The sequence below is a fragment of the Trichomonas vaginalis genome, chromosome IV (assembly GCF_026262505.1).
Source record: "Trichomonas vaginalis G3 chromosome IV, whole genome shotgun sequence".
NCBI lineage: Eukaryota > Parabasalia > Trichomonadida > Trichomonadidae > Trichomonas > Trichomonas vaginalis.
Genome location: NC_067206.1, coordinates 22,814,708 through 22,834,013, shown reverse-complemented (window position 1 = coordinate 22,834,013; position 19,306 = coordinate 22,814,708). Strand labels below are relative to the sequence as shown.

The 19,306-nt window shown below is 35.3% G+C and overlaps 1 protein-coding gene and 1 pseudogene across 2 annotated transcripts, besides 4 other annotated features; one reads left to right on the top strand and one right to left on the bottom strand.

Moving 5' to 3' along the window:
• Window positions 1-9,296: part of a mobile genetic element that runs on past the window's edge.
• On the bottom strand, window positions 6,313-6,543 carry TVAGG3_0150160 (uncharacterized protein; the record flags this gene model as incomplete). Its single annotated transcript, XM_051224608.1, has 1 exon — window positions 6,313-6,543. One exon carries the CDS (start codon window positions 6,541-6,543, stop codon window positions 6,313-6,315), a length of 231 nt encoding a protein of 76 aa, XP_051109594.1.
• Window positions 9,197-9,296: a terminal%2Cinverted (terminal inverted repeat of Maverick-3 transposon ID:TVAGG3_0150150).
• Window positions 9,286-10,857: a mobile genetic element.
• Window positions 10,858-13,740: 2,883 nt separating this feature from the next.
• Window positions 13,741-14,887: a mobile genetic element.
• Window positions 14,888-17,634: 2,747 nt separating this feature from the next.
• TVAGG3_0150120 lies at window positions 17,635-18,334 on the top strand (annotated as a pseudogene). The gene has a single exon. A coding segment is annotated over exon 1 (700 nt).
• Window positions 18,335-19,306: the final 972 nt, after the last annotated feature.

Genomic DNA, 19,306 nt, shown 5'->3' with positions numbered 1-19,306 from the left:
ATTTGTCTTGGATTGAACTTAGAAATCTAAGTCATAAAATAGAAAAACCAAGTGTTGTGAACAGAGTCAGATGTCAAAGTTTCGTGCTAAAGTCGTCAAAATATTCTGTATCTTGCATATGAGTAATCTGAGTCATGACAACTAATATCTTCTGTCAAACTGTTCTGAACTTCATCGGAGACAGATTGTTTGAAACCATAATGAAGTTTTGCACATTTTCACAAAACTCTTTGGTTTATATTACTTTCTTTCACAACTGCAACTTTGTCTGTTATAGAGACTCTTACAAGGCTATCTGAGTTAAAACTTTTGTTGTATTATACTTTGAAGTTGCATTGCAAACTATAAGTTTCATTTCTCTATTGGTGAGTATAATATTACCGCAGATGTTTTAAGTTTGTCATATTCGATTCGAATAACTTCTAAAGTCTTGGCATAAGATATCTGTAAAGAATGTGTCTATACATGTTCCTTGTTTCCAATTAGTAATGAGACAGTTTCATTTTTTACACTGTGTTTGTAAGTATCTTCAAAACCAACATAAGATTACTCATAAACCTTTTCGTTCCATTCATTGAATTTCTTTGACACATGGTCTATACCAAGCTTCTATAATATTTTCTGTCTCGCATTCTACTTGTTCGTCATTTATATCCAGTGAAGATAGATAGAAGTTTGGAGAAGGTTATAAAATTTATTAACCTCGAACTGAAAAATCTTCTAACTTTGACATAGTATCCACAAGCATTTAACATCTTCATTCCAACTTGTACAAACTTTTATTTTCTAAGTTTCTGTCTACAATTCTTGTTCTGAAAACTATTGTTGTCTCTGGTTTGTTAAAGACGAACATCCCATTCTTTCATACATAACATTCTGGGCAGACGTCGACATAAATTGACTAAACGTTTTCAAATCTCGATCTTTCTTATTATAGCTCTAAATGACACATATTTTGAATGATTGGAATGTTCATATAAAATTGAATACATCTATTCTGTACATTTTTATTAAAAATAAAAAATATTTTTTTTTAATTCTTGATTTGTTGTTGACATTTGTATGTCATTTGTTGTTCTTGAGCTATTTGTTGTTGAAGGTGTTCTTGTAATATCAATACTTCAACGCAAGTTGCATACTTCCCAATTCGAAACTTTCTGCGTCATTGCAAATACATAGGACTATAAAAAGTTTGTTACAGGAAACAAAGTTTTCGTCACGTAATGTTCAACGTTTTAATATCTTGCCAAAGTGTTGATTCTACTAAGGTTGAAATATCTCTGTCATTGAATGAACAATAGGCAAGCAGCAGAGAAATGTTGTGTTATACGCATGAAGATCTTTTGGTCATTAGTAGTTTCTGTTTCGACATTCGATAGCACTTTGAACCTAAGTTTGAAACTAATAATATAAATTAGGTTAGCTTAAAGTCAATGGAACAGACAATTCCTTGTATGACACCTTTTCCTGTTTAGGAAATTGTTTGGAGTAAAAAAACCAGATATAAGTTTATGTATTATAGCTCAATATGTTTATTAGTAACTCAGTCGGACATCCAAACATAATGAAACCTGCTCTAGGTTTGCGCAATGTTACACTCGTCACTTAAGTATTAAAAGTCAACAAAAGACCTGGTGGTGGATAACTGAGTAAGTAATCTTCAAAGGAGTCATTTTTACCATTCACAATCAATAAAATCTTCTGGGTCAAAGAGCCAAAACAGGCTTTAGTCGTTCAATTGTGTTTAAGGTTTAGTTAACAATATCGTCCTGAGGACTTTTGTTAAGTTTGTTTGTATAGAATATATGACATCAAGGGTTTATTGTCATAATAGTTATTATAACATTTATGTTTCTGCCATTTACTTAGCAAATAAATTTTAATGAAATGTTGTGTTGTCGGTCAAAGTATTTTTAGTGACGTCTGGAAAAAGTATACATTTAATTCAACGTTTCACCTCTTTTCATAAGGTAATCTTGTCAAATGACATTATATAAACACCACAGCAACTACGTCGGGTTCTATTTTAATTGAGTTTATATCGTCTTGCCTCTGTCAAAGTTTCACAATAGTTCTTTCAAAACTTTCAATGAGGTGCATATGACATATGAGTTACTTATTACAGGGGTTGTGTTCGACCAAGTTTAAACATTATACTTAAAAGCTGACAAATCGGTTATTCTCCTGAGTTTGAAGTTTTGTCTTTCATTTGTTTGGTAGTAACGTTTCAACATATCTTGCAACAGAACTTAGTCTCTGCTAAACTTCAGGGTAATTGTTGTTGTCTTTTTACAGAAAACTTTGGTTTAGACATCTCGTCTCGTTATGGTTTCTCCCACCTTTCAACATCCTCTTGGTTCTCCCTTTGACATTGACAACACACTTTGACTGTTTGTTTGAGTTGGTGAATTTAACTTCACATCTGCCATCGCCATTAAACCTTTGGAAACCTTACGCTTTCTATTTTTCGGAAATGAAATTTTAACTTAGATATAATAAGATGGACGTATTGAGTGTATCTCTTCGAATTGAACAAACCAAAGTTTACACACACAAACAATACAAGTTCTTGACAGAGTAGTTCTTTTACGAACAAACATGGAAAATGTTATAGATAGCATCTTTGCTGAACCAAAATATTTTCATAAAGCAAAGAAAGTTGGTATTACCGAGATGGTAAAGTTTCTGACGTTGACAAAAGATATAACAACAAACTGACGATTATTTTCTAAAGGAAGTTTTTAATACAGATATATATTCAAAACTGGCGTACTGTCAATATTGTGACGGAGAGAAGTAGGTCAAGAACAACTTACTGAGCGACCACTACTCTGCAAAATCTGCTCGATGGAAGCTGTCGTTTATACGTCAATTGAGGAAGCCCCAGCAGGGTTTCATCGAACGAATCTTCAAGAAGAGCATCTTCGTGAAAAGTGATATTGTTTTTGAAACTCTTTGCTCCATTATTTGCTGGACCGTCTCCTGTCATCAGTATATTGTATTTGAACTGTACCAACAGTTGATATACACCCATAAGTCTGTTGAGTCATGCAATGAATGCCAAGCCAAAAGTCTTGAACGGTCGTCCAATTTCGTAGATTGAGTTTTTTGACCTCGCTGTATGAGTCCATACTTTCAACATATGGCATAATAGAACTTTGCATTTCAGGGTCTAATGTTGTATGTGAATTGTATGTTAAATGCATAGCAGTCTATGTAGTCTGTAGGACCTCATATCCCTCAACTGTAGAATATCTTCTCTTGTAATATTTGCATTCTATGTTTATATGATATTTAATACCAGGTTGTAGAAACAAGAATAGTTCATTTATAGTTCCGTCTGAACAGTACAAACATGTATCTCATGTTATTCATTTGCAAGTTGTTAGAACGCAATATCTTCTTGCACCTGGGTCAGCATTTGGTTCCAATTCACCTGCAAAGTCTTTGACAGTATTTGGGGTGTATAGGGGGAACATAATGGAACTGATATAATTTGGCATGCTAAACGATTTGAAATATACTGGTGATCCGAACATATAGACTGGCAAGTCTGCTTTTATTCTCTTGCATTCAAATTTTTCGATGTGAAACTTTACTGGAGTCCAAGCAGTTCCAGCAGCATTGAAATAATAGTTTATTCTATGTTGAGTTTGAGGAGAAACAAAGTCTAAGTCAACCTGTGTCTTTGCAAAGTCACAGAACTTGGCTCCAGCCAGTCTCAGCTACAGTAATCTTGAATGGGTCTTGTGTTGGTGGCAATGACAGGTTATTTTGCTGTGAGTAGTTCGATAAAAGTTTTTACCTGCCCGTTTGCAAGTATCTTAAAACCTGGAAGATGAGGAAAATGACAAAGAATCTAAGTTTCAGTTTTTACTTTAGTGCAGCAGTTCCATCTGGAACCAGAAAGGTAACATACAACTGCATGGAACGTTTAGAGGTCAGTCTTCTTATTTTCTCAATTTTGGGCATTACTGGTCTGTTTGTTCTACTAGCTTGTGGTTGTACTGAGTTTCTTTCAAAGCGAACCATTTCATAGTTTGCCATGTTTACTGTTGAACTAGTCAGAGTTAGAATATATTCTTAGATATCCCATATGAAAACTTCTGGAGCATATTGTGATCCGACATAGAAAATTCATTGCAACCTTTCTTGTGAGACAACTTGCAGAAGGTTTTATTTCAATGTCTTGTCACGTATAAGAATGAGTTGTCAATAAAATTATTATGAATACCTGTCGGCAAGAATATTTCTACTGTTGTTGAGAACCTTCTCCAAAGCTCACCTTACGTTTCCATAGTAAAGCAGCAGTTGTATATTTCGTAAGTTCCAGGAAATATTTCTGGACCTTCTAAATGGCATTGTCGCATTTCGTTATACATTCGGAACAATTTCTCGTTCATGGCAATCCAAAACTGTTGGCGTTATATTCTGGCGGCGTATCATTTCATATGGGTAAAAAATATTAGAATTAGTTGAATTTATTTTATATAGAGAACCACGTGGACAAGCTTTACTTAATCTTCCTGACTGAGTTTTAACTCTTGCTTTTCTTCATTGCCCTCTGCTTGAAGTTGTTGCAGTCTTGCTCATGTTCACATCGATAGATGTTAGCAAATTTTGCGCATGCACCGATCTTTTGCCTTTTGGGGCTTTCTGGCGCCTCTCAGGTAACCCTATATCCTAGAAAGATTTTGTCATAGTTGTATTTGAGTCTTTCGCGTATTGTTGTCATTGACTCTTTCCTGATTTCCAGGTTCAACTCTTCAAACAGAGCTGTCATATGGAAAAGCTCGTTTCCAAAATATATGTTTTTGTAGCCATTCATGGTTTTCTTATGCCATGTTACAACAAATACGTTTGTGTGAAATGGGAAAGCTTTACCCATTCAGTCTTGCGTCATTATTTCTGTAGTTGGTTTTATTTGTCAAGGAAACATGTTTTTCAATACAACATTTCATTTTGGTAACTGTCCATTTTGAGTTTTTCTTAATATTTCATTCCTTCTCGGTCATTGTGTGCAAAGTAAGTTTTTATGCCATTGTTGTAAACTTTTCGTTTGCAAGGTCATGTAGCAATGGTTTTCCTTCCTATTCTCTCTCCCTAACTTTCTTTCTAAAGTCTTCCCAAATATACCATCTCTATGGTTTGTGTAGTTCTTTGCAGATAATGTTCTAGAAGCGTCAGGTGTTATATATTCCATCAGCGCATGTCATTTCATAACTTGTCAAATATCTGCATCTTCATCATATTTCATGGCATTTAAGCCAGCGCTTAATAAATACCAGCTATAATTCGGTTATCCATGATTATTAGCGTCCCAAACTTCTTGGAATTGAGGTTGTAAAGTTTATGACACCTATCCGGGTTAGCTTTATGACCCCATCTTATTGTAGTTCACCATGTCTGCAGAAACAAAAGGTAGGTTTGTTTCCATCTTTGGGTTAGAAGGTTCTGAAAAGACTTTAAAGACAATTTTCATTTCTTATTTTTCTTAAATATAATTTTATTTCACCGGAGTTCATCCGAGATTTGAATCGTTAAATGCTCGTAAGTAAAAAGGGTTGTGTAATTTGTTAGGACATTTTTCCTTTCAGTACTTCCATTCTATGCTGATATATTTTCATCTGTTTGGAGATCTTTTGTACTGGTCGCAAACATTTTTCGATATTCTTCTACTTGTCAGTGGAATGTTTTTTTTGACTCTTGGAAAGATTCCATATCTCGCATACTCTTGTTGACGGGTCAAGATTTTTCGCTGTTCCAAATTTCATTAGTTGTGAAGGTTAGTTTTCCAAAGAAGGATTAGATAATAATTCCTTCAGGCTCTTCTAGCTTGCTTTATGCTGAACCTATTTCTTCCATGTCTGTTGTAGTCTAATTCTTCCTGGGAGTTCTTTACCTCATCTGCTGGATTGTTCATATATTCCGAGACCGTTTTTCAACAATTTCCCGTATCTACGTCACCGCATCAATAAGCTTTTGTTTCTTTCGTTCCGTCTCTAATTTTTTAACGGCGTTGCCTGACGAAATTGAATTGTCATTTAGCGCTGACAATCAAATAATATTCGGAAGAAACATTCAATTCATGTCATTTGGGATGAATATGCTATTTAAATCATATCCCTTAGCGAGCTTGTATTTTCCAGGTTTGAGGATATATCCGTTTGGTGCTGAAGCCATAAAGCTTAAATTAGGAATCGGGGTGCAGTTATTCCATCCTTGAACTTTCCAATAGCTTGCTTTATATTGTCACGTAAAGTCATACTATCTGGGAACCACACTACTCTTTATAATTATATGTATATAGAACTATGGTTTCTTTCTGACTATTTTGATATACCTTTGCTCTGTTGTGTGTTTGAGTGAATAGCTTAGTATGATAGCAGGTGTTATTGAACTGTTGGTTGTGTGGCAGTGTTTTGAACTTGTTGTTGGGTTGTTGTTATGTTGGTTTGTGTTTGTGTTTGTGGTGCATCTGTGTCTGTGTCCATGTGACGATGTAATTGTTTTATGGTAGCTTCCGTGGTGCAGGTGCTTCATCTTGGGGGATTTGGTGATATAATAAGAATTCATATGGCAAACAATATGTTCCATCTGCAGTCTAATGTCCTACCTGACTTTTTCGTTTTTATACAAGCATTTACTAGGATCTGTTTTAGCGATTAGATAACTCTTTTTCTTTGAACTTTTAAACATTTGCTCTAACGGTCGGTCATAGGCACTTTGAACTGCCTGTCCTCGTTGCTGCATTCTGTTATTTTCGTCAATATTTTTGATGCTATTCTTTTAACTCTTTGTCGAAACGTTGACATATCGAAGTGTATAAATTTCGCAGATAGAGAAGCGTTCAGTTGTTTACCTTACTATGAAGAGCTTCGAAGCGCGTTCTTAAAGTCAGCATTTGGTTAAGGCTTCTTTGAACGTCTCTATCCGCTTCGATATTTTATGTCCTTATGACCCTATAAGTTGGCTGCTTTAGCGTTGCTGTGGGCATCTAAGCAGTCATATTAGCTTTTATTATATTCTGCGCTTTATATTGCCGTTTTGCATGGCGCGTCGTTTATTTACTTCTTGTTGCTAAGTTTTCATACTTGTACGGTTTGTTTTGCACTGTAAAAGTTTTTCTGCCTTTAAATTTGCTTCAACTTACTTTTTATGACTCACGGCTATCCATATATGTCTTCAGGGCTTTTTTGTTATTTCTTCATCTTTCAGTTACTTTATATTGATATATGGAGTTTTTTCAAATTTATAACAATCTTGTTCGCATTTTGCTACTTATGCTCTGCTTTTTCTGACACTTATTTTCGCATATTCTCTGTACTTAGTTCTTTCAGTGTCTTTCTTTCTTCTTTTCTCTAACGTTTAACTTCATATTATACCTATCTGTGATGATCACGTCAATAATTTCGATAGTTTGTTTTCGTTTTACTTATTTGTTCGTGTATGATCTATGAATTATGACTTAATTTGGACATCTGCAGAATAATTTGATTTTTGAAGATGACAAATTGCATATCAATTGACTTTGAGAGGTTTTAAGCTGTGTCATGCAGCTCACCATAGCTGCCATTTTCGCTAAAAGTGCCGCGTCTTAAACCATCCACATCCTGTGCACAATAACTCGGGTTTAATAGAACATAGGGATTGCTTGACATTTTGTCTGCAGACATAGTGGGGTTCATTCGTAATTTGTTGTTGCACTGTTGTTTCGTGGTTGTTTTTCTATTGGTGTTTTCAATGTGCCTGCTTCTCTATATCAAACTGGTAGTATTTCTACGTAGCTTCGTGGCATTTTTAAGTTAAGTTAAAGCCAAGGCTTTTGGATCAGATGTGTATTGTGACTATCTTCGATAAAGACCTTTGTTGATGATTCTTTCGTAAATGAGTGTAATGACCCAAAAATATTTTTAGGGTGAAGAGTGAGATTTCACTGCTTTTTTCACCTCATTTCTCACCTCTTGAATTTTCATGAATTTCTTCGTAAAAGCATTTGCTTATACTTCTTCATCTAATTTCTCAATAACTTTCTTGTCTAGCTGTGGTTGTCAAAGATTCTTCGTAAAACGACTTTGTTGAGATTTCTTCGTAAATGACCTAGTATATATTTTTGGTGGTAAATTTCATGAAAATTAGAGGAGGGGAAAAAATTAGGTGAAAAAACAGGTGAATCTTCACCTCTTCACCTAGAACATTATTTTGGTGTAAAAATTATGAAATTCAAGAGGGGTGGAAAAGAATGTAGGTTGAAAAAACAGCGTGAAATCTTCACCTCTTCACTAAACATTATTATTTGGTGGTAAAATTCATGAAAATTCAAGAGGGTTGAAAATTAGGTGAAAACAAGGCTAATCTCACTCTTCACCTAAACATTATTTTTGGTGTAAATTTCATTAGAAATACGAAGAGGTGAAAAAATTAGGTGAAAAAACGGTGAATCTCACTCTTCACCTAAGACATTTATTTTGGATGTAAAATTTCATTGAAATCAAGGTGACAGTAAAATAGAGATTGAAAAAACAACAGTGATAATCTCACTCTTCACATGAAACATTATTTTTGGTTGTAAAATTAATGAAATTCAAAGAGGGCTCGAAAATTAGGTGAAAACAGGTAGAAACTCAACCTTATAACTAAAATATAATTAAATTCTGTCTGATTTTACGAAGAAGGTCTTGAAAAAATTATGCGTTCATCGTTTGACAAAAACATTTACGAAGAAGTCTGACAAACATTTACGAAGAAGTCTTGAACAAAAACATTTACGAAGAATGATTGACAAAACATTTACGAAGAAGTCTTGACAAAACATGTTGTACGGAAGAAGTCTTGACAAAACATTTACGAGAAGTCTTGACAAAACATTTACGAAGATCTTGACAAAACATTTACGAAGAAGTCTTGACAAAAACATTTACGAAGTCTTGACAAAACATTTACGAAGAAGTCTATGACAAAACATTTACGATAGAACTTTGACAAAACATTTACGAGAAGTCTTGACAAAACATTTACGTTCATGTTTGACAAACAATTTACGAAGAAGTCTTGACAAACATTTACGAAGAAGTTCTTGACAAAACATTTACGAAGAAGTTTGAACCAAAAACATGCAAACAGTATATAATTTTGTGGAAAAAAGCGACACATTATAATAATCGATTTTCAGACCCCAGAAGACTAACAATTTTCCGAATAAAAACTTCATTTATACAACATAACATCTTGGGGCTAGAAGCACGAAGTGCCTGGAAGCCCCACTACCTTTTTCTTTTTTTTTTTTTTTTTTTTTTATGGAAATCCTCAAAATTCTTCGCAATTGTTCTAAACAATATAACCCGACGAGCAATTTAAAATTACGATTAATTGTTAACATATAACACGTATCTAAAAATCTATTTCTGGGAATTTCAAAACGAATTTAATAGTGTAATTGAATTTTGGTAATCCTTCTAACATTTATTGTGAGAAGTTTTTCTCACTCAATTTCCAAGTTTTTGAACTTTCTGAAGGGAATATAAGGGTGAGAGATTTATAGTCTATCGTATATCTGCCGACCCTCTAATTCCACTCACCTAGACAGGGGAAACATTGACTTGATTTTACAAAGTATAATACAGTTTAATTACAGCAGCAAAAAGTTATCACAACATGTTGCAGAAGGAAATTGTTGGCTATGATGATAATACTGTTTCGATAAGATCTCAGTCCTCATAGCAACAATTTCTTTATAAAAGTTTCAAAACATTGGGTGCAATCAGAACTGATACCCAAGTTTTTGAACTTTCTGAGGAAGTAGAAAGAGCAAAGCGGTATAACTTAATCAAATATACAATTACCATTATACCCCTTCCAGTTACCCTCTCTAACGACGCGAAAACTTTGTCTGAATGTTAAACTATTAGAAAGTTCTTCCCGCTGTCAGCGGAAGAGAAGTGTGTCCTCTGGTGCATAGAGTGTAATCTATGCACGCAAAATGGAGAAGTCGCCTCGCGAAATTGCCCAACTTGCGTCGCATTCAAAGAGTTGCGACCAATTTTGTGGCGATTTCTAGGTAGAGATGGGAAGTTATTATTTGAGGTTACTGAGCCTATATGGCAGTTGGCTCAAGGGGTCATCAGTTCTCTACTTTTGAGAGAAGGGGAAGAACTTTCTCGAAAGTTTTGAAATTTGAAGCACAAGTTTTCAATCAATTAAAAGAGCGATTACCTCAGACCTTGAGCTATAAAATTCTAAGATTTTCACTCTCATAGGCGAGAGCTCCCTTTCATTGCTTGAACATTTCCCCAGCTTCAATTGGGGCAAAGGCTGAAAGAGTGGTCCCGATCCAGTCAGGTACCAGAGATATTTAAACAGAGAAGCCTCGCTACGAGTTTCTATGAGACACCCTCTCATTCAGAAGATCTGAATAGAAATCCGCTACGAGGGCATATGAAACTTCAGCGATAAACGTCTGGTCAATGTATAACGTCTACGAGAGGTTTGCAGAATTTGAAGACTCTAGGATACTACTGTAACACAAGAATTTATGATGAATTTAAGATGCCACATTATAAATCGGATAGCGGTTTGTTTAAAAATTAGATGAGATTTGCAAATAGATTAGATTATATATTTATTCCATATGAAATAATATATAAACAAAAATATAATTTTGGCAGATAATTATGTAAATGAAATTTTAAATACTTTGAATTTGAGGTATATAAATTTAATTAAGATAAAATAATATATCTAAATGAGTATTTAATAATAATATTCGCCCTAAACCATATATAAGTAATAAAATTGAGACACGCTCCCTCCTCTGTGTTGTTGAGGTTTTGTCAACTTTCTTCGGTTATCTATTGTTTCGAAAGTCTTGTAGTTTTTCAGTAACAAAGTCTGTATTGTCGACGTCTATTTTTTTCAGAACAAGTCTTGTATTTTCACGACAAGTCTTGATATCAAGACATCTTGAAATCAGGACAAGACAAACTGCACGTTTTTTAGTACACGCTTTTTCTTGTAAAGTTCTGCCCCGAAATTTGAGAAACAATGTGGCTAAGATTCCAATAGACAAGTCTTGTATTTTTTCAAGAACAGTCTGTTGTTATTTCGACAAGTCTGTGTATATTTTTTCAAGACAGAACTCTGTATTTTATTTCAAGAAACAAATCTTGCACTTTTTCGAGGAACGACACAATCACCTCCAACTTTACATAATGTCACTTTTTTCACATTCAAATTGCATTCTTGGTCGGAACACTTTCTCTCATTTTCACAGCTTTTCTATGCGTATGATGTTTTGTCACTTTTTCCGTCGGAGTGTGTGTGCACGAAACATATCTCCAAAAAATCTTCAATAGAACCTACCCGTATCTCACCATTACAATTCTTTGACGGATATTGACATAGTGTATGAACAACACACAATTCAAATCTATCAGAATTACTGTGCGCTGAACTTATCGACCTTCAATTGTTCTGACCTCTCCGTATATAGACAACCACTATCCTAAACCCTGATTTTTAACTATTATGCTTTAACACAGACAGAATAAAAGTTAGAGTTTTAATTTTTATTTATTTTCATATTATTTTGTATGAAAGACAGTAATGTCAAATCTTAGAGAACACAACCAACTGCTATCGTTCATTAAGCCATAATCATGAAGAACTACGAATACCATACCAGTTAACAAACAACTTCGCCCATTCGTTCGGTCAAAGTCATGACATGTACCAAATGCAAAGTATATGAATGATCTTCGTTATCTCTCTCATTTTTTATTATATTTTACCGTTCGATAGTAGTTGTATATGAAACTAAGTTCTAAGTAAAACGCATGGTATAATGGAATTATTCTTTTTCTTCCATCTGTAGTAAACCATACTTGAAAGTCTGAAATACTTCCACTTGGTGGTTCGTATAACTTTGTAGGTTTTTCGTAAAAGTCATTTGCCAAGCATAAGAAAGAGTTTTGGGCGCCAGAAAATGAAGCATGAACAATAATAGCAGCTGGGTCGAAAACATCTTTAAATAAATAATGGTTCATCTCTTGCATATCGACTGTAAATATTTTGCTAAAGGAAGTTCGACTTTCTGATTTAACATTCTTTGCAAAATAATACCATGACATTGCAGTGAATTCTGTATATATTTGTTCGTCTTTATTTGGATTGTTTTCGTAGATTTGAAATGACACTTGTGAATTTTGTTTGTCATATACAATTCTCACATAAAGTGTGGCTCCGGTATTTGAATATTTCATCAGCATATTTTGCATAACATGAATTTATTTTATCTTCTATATTTTTTAACGCAGTCTGTAGAGAAGATGAAAGGTCAACTTGTATTAGCTCAATTTCTTCCCACATTTTTCGTTTCCCTTCAGATATATAATCTATATGAAACCTTACAATAAATGGAAAACTTTTATCTTCTACAGACACAAACTTCATTCTACGAAAGCCAATAGCTTTTGTGACAGATGGGTCTCTTAGACATCTTAATGGGTAGTCAAAACGATAGCCTTCATGCTTTACGGTCTCTGTCTCAAACTTTTGACCGACATTAGTAAAAAGTTCATTCTAATGTTTAGTTGTAGCAACTCTTGAATTTTCTTTTTTCTATTGGAAGCATATTTTATCTAGAATAAAAATGTCAAATGAAACAGCGTCTATGAGAGAAATACAACACAACGACCAACTCATTATGCAAGCTCTAAATAAGAACACAACAAACTTTTCAAACTATTCTAAGATATCTGAGTCATTGAAAGAAGGAAACTAAAAACTGACATTAAACCCAATGACAGATGAGTTTCTGTGCAAGACAATAAGAACCATACTGTCTGTATAAATCCAACAAAAGGAACTTTAAACGAGAAACCTATAAATGAATCTTTTTGAAAGCAGATGTTGACAACAAAGCTGACAAAGAATATGTAGACGATGCAATAGCAAAAGAAGAAGAAAGAGCTAACAATGCTTATGCAACAAAGAACATACTCATCCTGAACTAGCAGACAAAACATATGTTGACAATAAAATGTAAGTGAAGTGACAGAGCTGAAAACGAAATATTCTAAAAAGACTCATATACATTCTATATCTGAAATAAAGACTTAAAACGTTAGCCTTGAAAATAAGGTAGATAAGGACTTATGGCTAGTGTGTTAGTGAAGAAGGCGGATAAGGAATATGTGGATGAAAAAATAAAGAAATTATAGAAAGGGTTGACTGGTACATGAACGGACATCAAAGATTTTTAAAAACTAAAGCCGATACAGGATGGGTTTCAGGATGTTTAGACCTTAAAGCAGATAAAACTTATGTTAACGATGAGTTAGAGAAGAAAGCAGATAAGACTCATACACATAACAAGTTTTACAACTGTTGCTATAGAAAGTATTGAAGGAACGGTTGAAGAAACTGGTGGGGATGCATTATTATTGTAAACCTCCTAACTTTCCACAAGGTTTAACATCGGATGACGACATAACGACGATGAGAAACATTAGATGTAAAGATGTTTATGTCATGAAGGATGAACATAATATTAAATTCACTGCTCAAGATTTATTATGACAAGAAAGCAGACAAAACAGAGCTTCAAACATTAAAGACAGAAATACTTCAAACATTATATCCTATAGGCTCCTATTTATACGTCAATGAATCTCTACAGACCAGAAGTAGTACTTGGTTTTGGAAACTTGGACTCAATAGTCGACAGGTTTTTGTATTGTGCAAACTCTTTCAAAGGAAACAGGTGGAAGTAAAACGATTTCAGGTGAAAATTTACCTGCACATAGTCACTACATAGATTTAAGTACATCTCAAGCAGGTGGCATAAGCATAGATATTGGATTGGTCAGCAATGACAAAAGGTAAAGGATATGATGTTAAAGACAACGTTAAGTTTGCTAAATAAATTGTTTCTGGAGTAACACTGAGGGAGGAGGAAACCATACACATCGCGTTTCAGGATATACGCAAACAACGGGACAAAGTAAAGACTACATGCCACCTTACATGACAGTTTACGCATGTATAGAAATGCTTAGTCGTCATTTTCAACTTCTTTAGCATATTCGTCAGGAGTTGTCTTATATTTGTTAGGAACTGTTTTTGAAAGTATACCACCTTGAACTTTGACAAGTTTGAAACGAGTCTGACAATAGTAGTTTTATCTTCTGCTTGCAGTGTGTACATTTTGCCATGTTTGCCTAAAACTTCATAATATTCTCTTGTATACTTTCTTCTATTTTTTACGAACACGAATGTGAGTACCTGTCGGGTTCCCATTGTTGTCATAGTCAATAGTATTTTCATATGGGTCGCGTTTAGGTATTTCTATTTTTACTTTGTCGCCTTTCTTAAGTTTGAAGCCCGGCATTCTTTCTTGTTTGTCTCTTTTGACTAAATTATTAAATATATAGTCTTTCTCTAAGTCAGGGTTGTTTTTCATTTCTTCAGGGAGTGGTTTCCCAAACCTTTTTGTTTACGGCTATTGTAAATATTTAAAACTTGTCTCATCTTTGCCATGGAGAAGTGTCTATATTTGTCGTCATATGACATTTCATTTGCTCACCACCTTGTGGTTGGTTTAAGTCTCTTAACATTTTTATACAAACCGTCAATGACACCAAGAGCAGAATGGTGTTTGGTCGACAATGAAATATTGGTTTACATTTTTTGAACGCAGATAGTTTTTTACATCATCTGATTTGAAAGAACTTTCACAGTCAGATGTCAGTTTTGTTGGATGGTATTTGTCAACGAATATTGTCAAAGCAGTTTTCACATCTAAAATATTTTTGGACCATAATGGTATGCTTCACAGTATTCTTGTGTTTTGACCGACAAATATTAGCCAGTATGGTGGTCCATCTTCTCTATACTCGGAATGTTTTCCAAGATATCCATAAACCAAGCATTTGTGTTGAACTAAAGATTTTTATCATGAGTGCTTTCTTTGTCGCTTTAGAAACATAGGGGTCCTTGTTTGGATTCGTCATTTTTACCCCATAAGAAATGGGTTTATTTGGCGCATTAGCAGGAGTTGCATCCGATTTTTGCCCGCAGTGAACAAATAGCCAGAGGTGCATTTGGAATTGGAAGGAAGATTTTGAGTACATTAGGTATACTTAAAGAGAAAGCACAACCTATTATACAAACTGTACAGAAAGGTTGGGATGTAGCACGAGATGCAACAAATCTTATTCAAATCCTGAAACAAGAGGAAAAGTTCAAGGATGGATGGGACATGTAGGAAGACAAGCAGGAAACTATTATAAACAAAGCAAATGACTACTATAACCAAGCAGGACACTATATTGGACCAAGGTGAAAGATTCTTTAACAGAGGATATAACCATGCACAACAATGGGTAAACAATAACCAACCTCAACCGCCTCAAACGTGGGAATGTAAAGTTTTTTACTGAGATGAAATGAACAATACAGCATTGAGACAAATGGTTCAAGATGGATTTGTCGACTTCCAGCAGTTACACAACGTGTTTGTCAAGTTCTTCCTATACCTCAGGAAGTTTTAGACCGACTTAAAAAACAACAACAACCAGTTGAAAACAAACCAAACTAAAATTTTTACTGAGATGAAATGACCGAAGAAGTTGAAAACGGTAGATTTGAACACAACAAAAAGTTCAGAACCATTGTCAAAACCTGTCAAAGAACTTACAGATGAAGAGAAAAATTCAATAATAGAAAGTGCCAGTCTGGAAATACAAACCCTAACTACAAAAAGTCACTTTTCATAGAAATGGAACGGCTAGTATCTCAAAAAAGAAACAGACTCTCACAAATAAAATATTGAAGTCTGAAGGAGCTTTCGAGACAACAGATGGAAAAGTTTACTTCACGACCAACAGTTCATTATAGAACATCTCATTGACTTAGAGTCGAAATATTCTAAACTTTACAACAAACACAAAAAGTTGAAAGGAAAACAAAAACAAATGGCATATGATATTTATGAAGATGTTAACGACACAACTGTTCCTGCAGGTGAGTAAAGTCAGAGGAACCGAAAAGTGACGAAAAACCGATAGAGAAGAAAAACCAAAAACTGAAGATAAACCAAAACCAAAGTTTAGTTTGGAAACTAAACCAAGTCAACCTTCATTAGCTGGGTATGGGTGGCGTCAAAGACTTATGGCAGCAGGCGGTTATGTAAAGTAAAGAAAAATATTTTTTTATTTTAATAAAAATGCCCCCATATAGAATGGATAGAAAATCTGCTAGAATAAAAGCAGAGTTACAAAGATATGGTTGGAGAGTTTCGAAGAATTTTAAATATAGGAAGGGAAGACCCATAAAAGTCTATGACAAACTGGCTGGTCTTCGCTACGAAATGGATTTGGAAACAGCACGTGCAAATTATCCAAACAGACTAGAGGAGGTTAGAAGAAGAACGTCTTATGAACATGCCTTTCGATGTTAGTGAACCTCAAGTTGAAGGACACGACGGCTTTGCCAGATTCTACTGGAAACATGACGAACAATTGCATCCTTTGAGAAGGAAAAAGGAAAAGGTGAAGACACACTGCTCCCATGGAAAGAACAAGATATCATATGAAAAGTACGTGAAGTGAAGAAGTCAAATTACATCTGGTCGAACCTTTACAGTAAACTTTGACGAAGGAAAGAACAAAGAAGGCTTCATGGGAGTACTTGCTGCAATCAAGATGAAATAAGAAAGGATACAATCTCAGATTGACCATAACAGATTTGGATGGTCACATTTACTATGCACATGGCAATGTCACAAACAGCTGCAATGCTTCTTGACGCTTTCAAGACTACAAAGAAGAGAACAAATGGTTGACTCCGACTCAGACATTTTGAATGCAATTGAAGGAATTGCAAGTGTCAAGTTCGAAATGGTACCAACCTAACCTCAAGCAGTCAGACAACATGTGGATACTTCCCGTTTCATAAATAAGTCTGACATTGACTTGACAAGGTATGGAATTTACAATTCAATTGAAACAATTGTCAACGAACCTTGCATTCTTACATGTCTCAGGAACTCTGGTCTGTTTCAGAAGAGAAGATGAAGTATCTTGAGTCATGTGTGAAGACAAGGTACATTCTCAGAGGTCAATTGGCAAAAATTGCACCGTTGGCAAATGTCAATATCGAGTCAACATACCTACAGCTAAAGGTTCTTCACATGACGACTATGTTGTTGAGTTCAATTTACCATGGTTGAAGATTGCAATTGTCCACAACCACTTCATGTTGAACGAAAGTCTTACAAACCCATTGTTCGGAAAAGGCAAGTGCAACATTGTCAGAGCTGTAAACATTCTTTTCGAGAAGTTTGTTGGAACAATTCCAGATGACAAGCTGACAGAAACTTTTGTACCAAAAGACGAAACAAACTTTTCACTGTTAGCAAGACCAAAAGTTGTTTCCAGACAAAGTTCTAGTACAAAAGAAGTACACAATTCCACAAGGAGTTGGATTGTTCGGATACCAACCTGAACCAGAAGAACTTCCAATGAGGTTGCCAGAACTTCAAGATGCTATAAACAAAACTTCCATTGAGACATCCAATTGACGTCAAATTGTATTGGAAGCATCTGAGTTAGGTCAGAAGGTTTTATATGAAACAGGTTGCTCGACGATGTTTATGAGATAACAGAGGAAGTTTCTCAGAAGATAAGAGACTCACTTGAATTTCCACAAACTGGACCAATTGGTTGCGACAAGTTCGACTCAAACGAAAGATATTACTATGTCGACCTTAACGCTGCATTACATGAGGTTTGTCCAATATATTCCGACTGGAATTCCAAACGAAGATGGTGAGTTCCCGGAAGGAACTATACAGTTGGAAAAGTCATACAACAACTGTATGATATTAGGAAAGCTTCCAACCCAAACTTGCAATGACACTCAAATTGCTTATGAATTCGACATGGGGATATTCCATTAAGAAACCTCAAGAGATGAAGAGTAAACATTATGAGAAGGTCGACAACTTTGTTGAAAGGTTTTCCCCTTTTGTTTTGAAGTACGAATTCACTCAAGGTCAAAGTGGCTTAGTAACCACATTAAAAACCTATTGTCGAACATTGGTCTTACCCTCAGTTCGCAAAGGCAGTCCTTGACACTACAACAAATTCTTCTCCGAAGTCAAAACCAAAGTGAAGGTTTTACTATGAGAACATTTGACGCACTCATGACGAACGAAGAAGGGTACAACAAACTCATTGAAATGGGCATGGTCGGTGAAAAGATGGGCATTTCAAATTGGACAAAATTTTCACCGAAGTTCATTGTCTCTCCAAGCGTAAGTACTGGGCATACTTGAAGACGGACACAGAAATAAAACATTGCATGAAATAAAACAAATTTTTATTCGAATTTGAATTAAAAATGTGGGAATTCTTGGGAACGGAAAAGGCTTATTTACTTGAGGAACAGGTAAAGGTGGTGGAGGTGGGAGGTGGTGGCAACCAGTCCATTTTATATTCCTTCCTAGCTAATTTCCGTTTAATTTCATTGGTCGCCCTCGGAGTCTTTGAATCGGACAGGTCGAGTTACACCATTCTTGGTCTCAAACTCATATATAACCTGTTTGTCTGTATTTTCGTCGACTTGGCACGAGACACAAACATTGACCAAACGGACAAAAGTGTCATTTCGGATGGTCACGCAGCCAATTCGCATTCGAGCACTTCGAAGAAGCCTTACGTTCCAAGGGAGAGGGTGTCTGGTGCAAGGCAGAGGTCATGAAACTCTACGAGCAGTACATCCTCAATGGCCTGGGAGGACAAATCGTCCTTGGATTGGCAATTCTACCAACTCCTCTGGGACGACCTCCTACGCAACTGGATAACGAAAAGAGCCCAATTCAAGGTAGGGAACTAATTTTTGCAAATTACCCTTAATTTAACATACTTATCCAAATAAACACCTAAATTTACTTGGGGTTTTCCCCCTAAAATAAAATTTTTTTACTCTTAGAACCACTCGGGGCTCTCCTTACGTTGTTGAGACTTGTCACCGGTCAATGTGTCTGACCCTCGTTCTTCTTGTCTGGATTGGAACCCATTGAATTGCGACAAGCTTGCCCATGGAAGATTGAACCGCGATTCCGAAGGTTAAGGTTCAAGTGTCCCAAGTTTGTGAGGACTGGGGTAAAGAACCTTGCCTGTCTCCTTGTTGCGGATTTGGTATGGGTAGGGTTGGGAAATTTCGTAAGCGTCATCGGCAACAAGGGTTGCCCAAACTTCCTTTTCTTCGTGTTCTTCTTCTTCTTCTTCCTCCTTCTCTCCTCTTT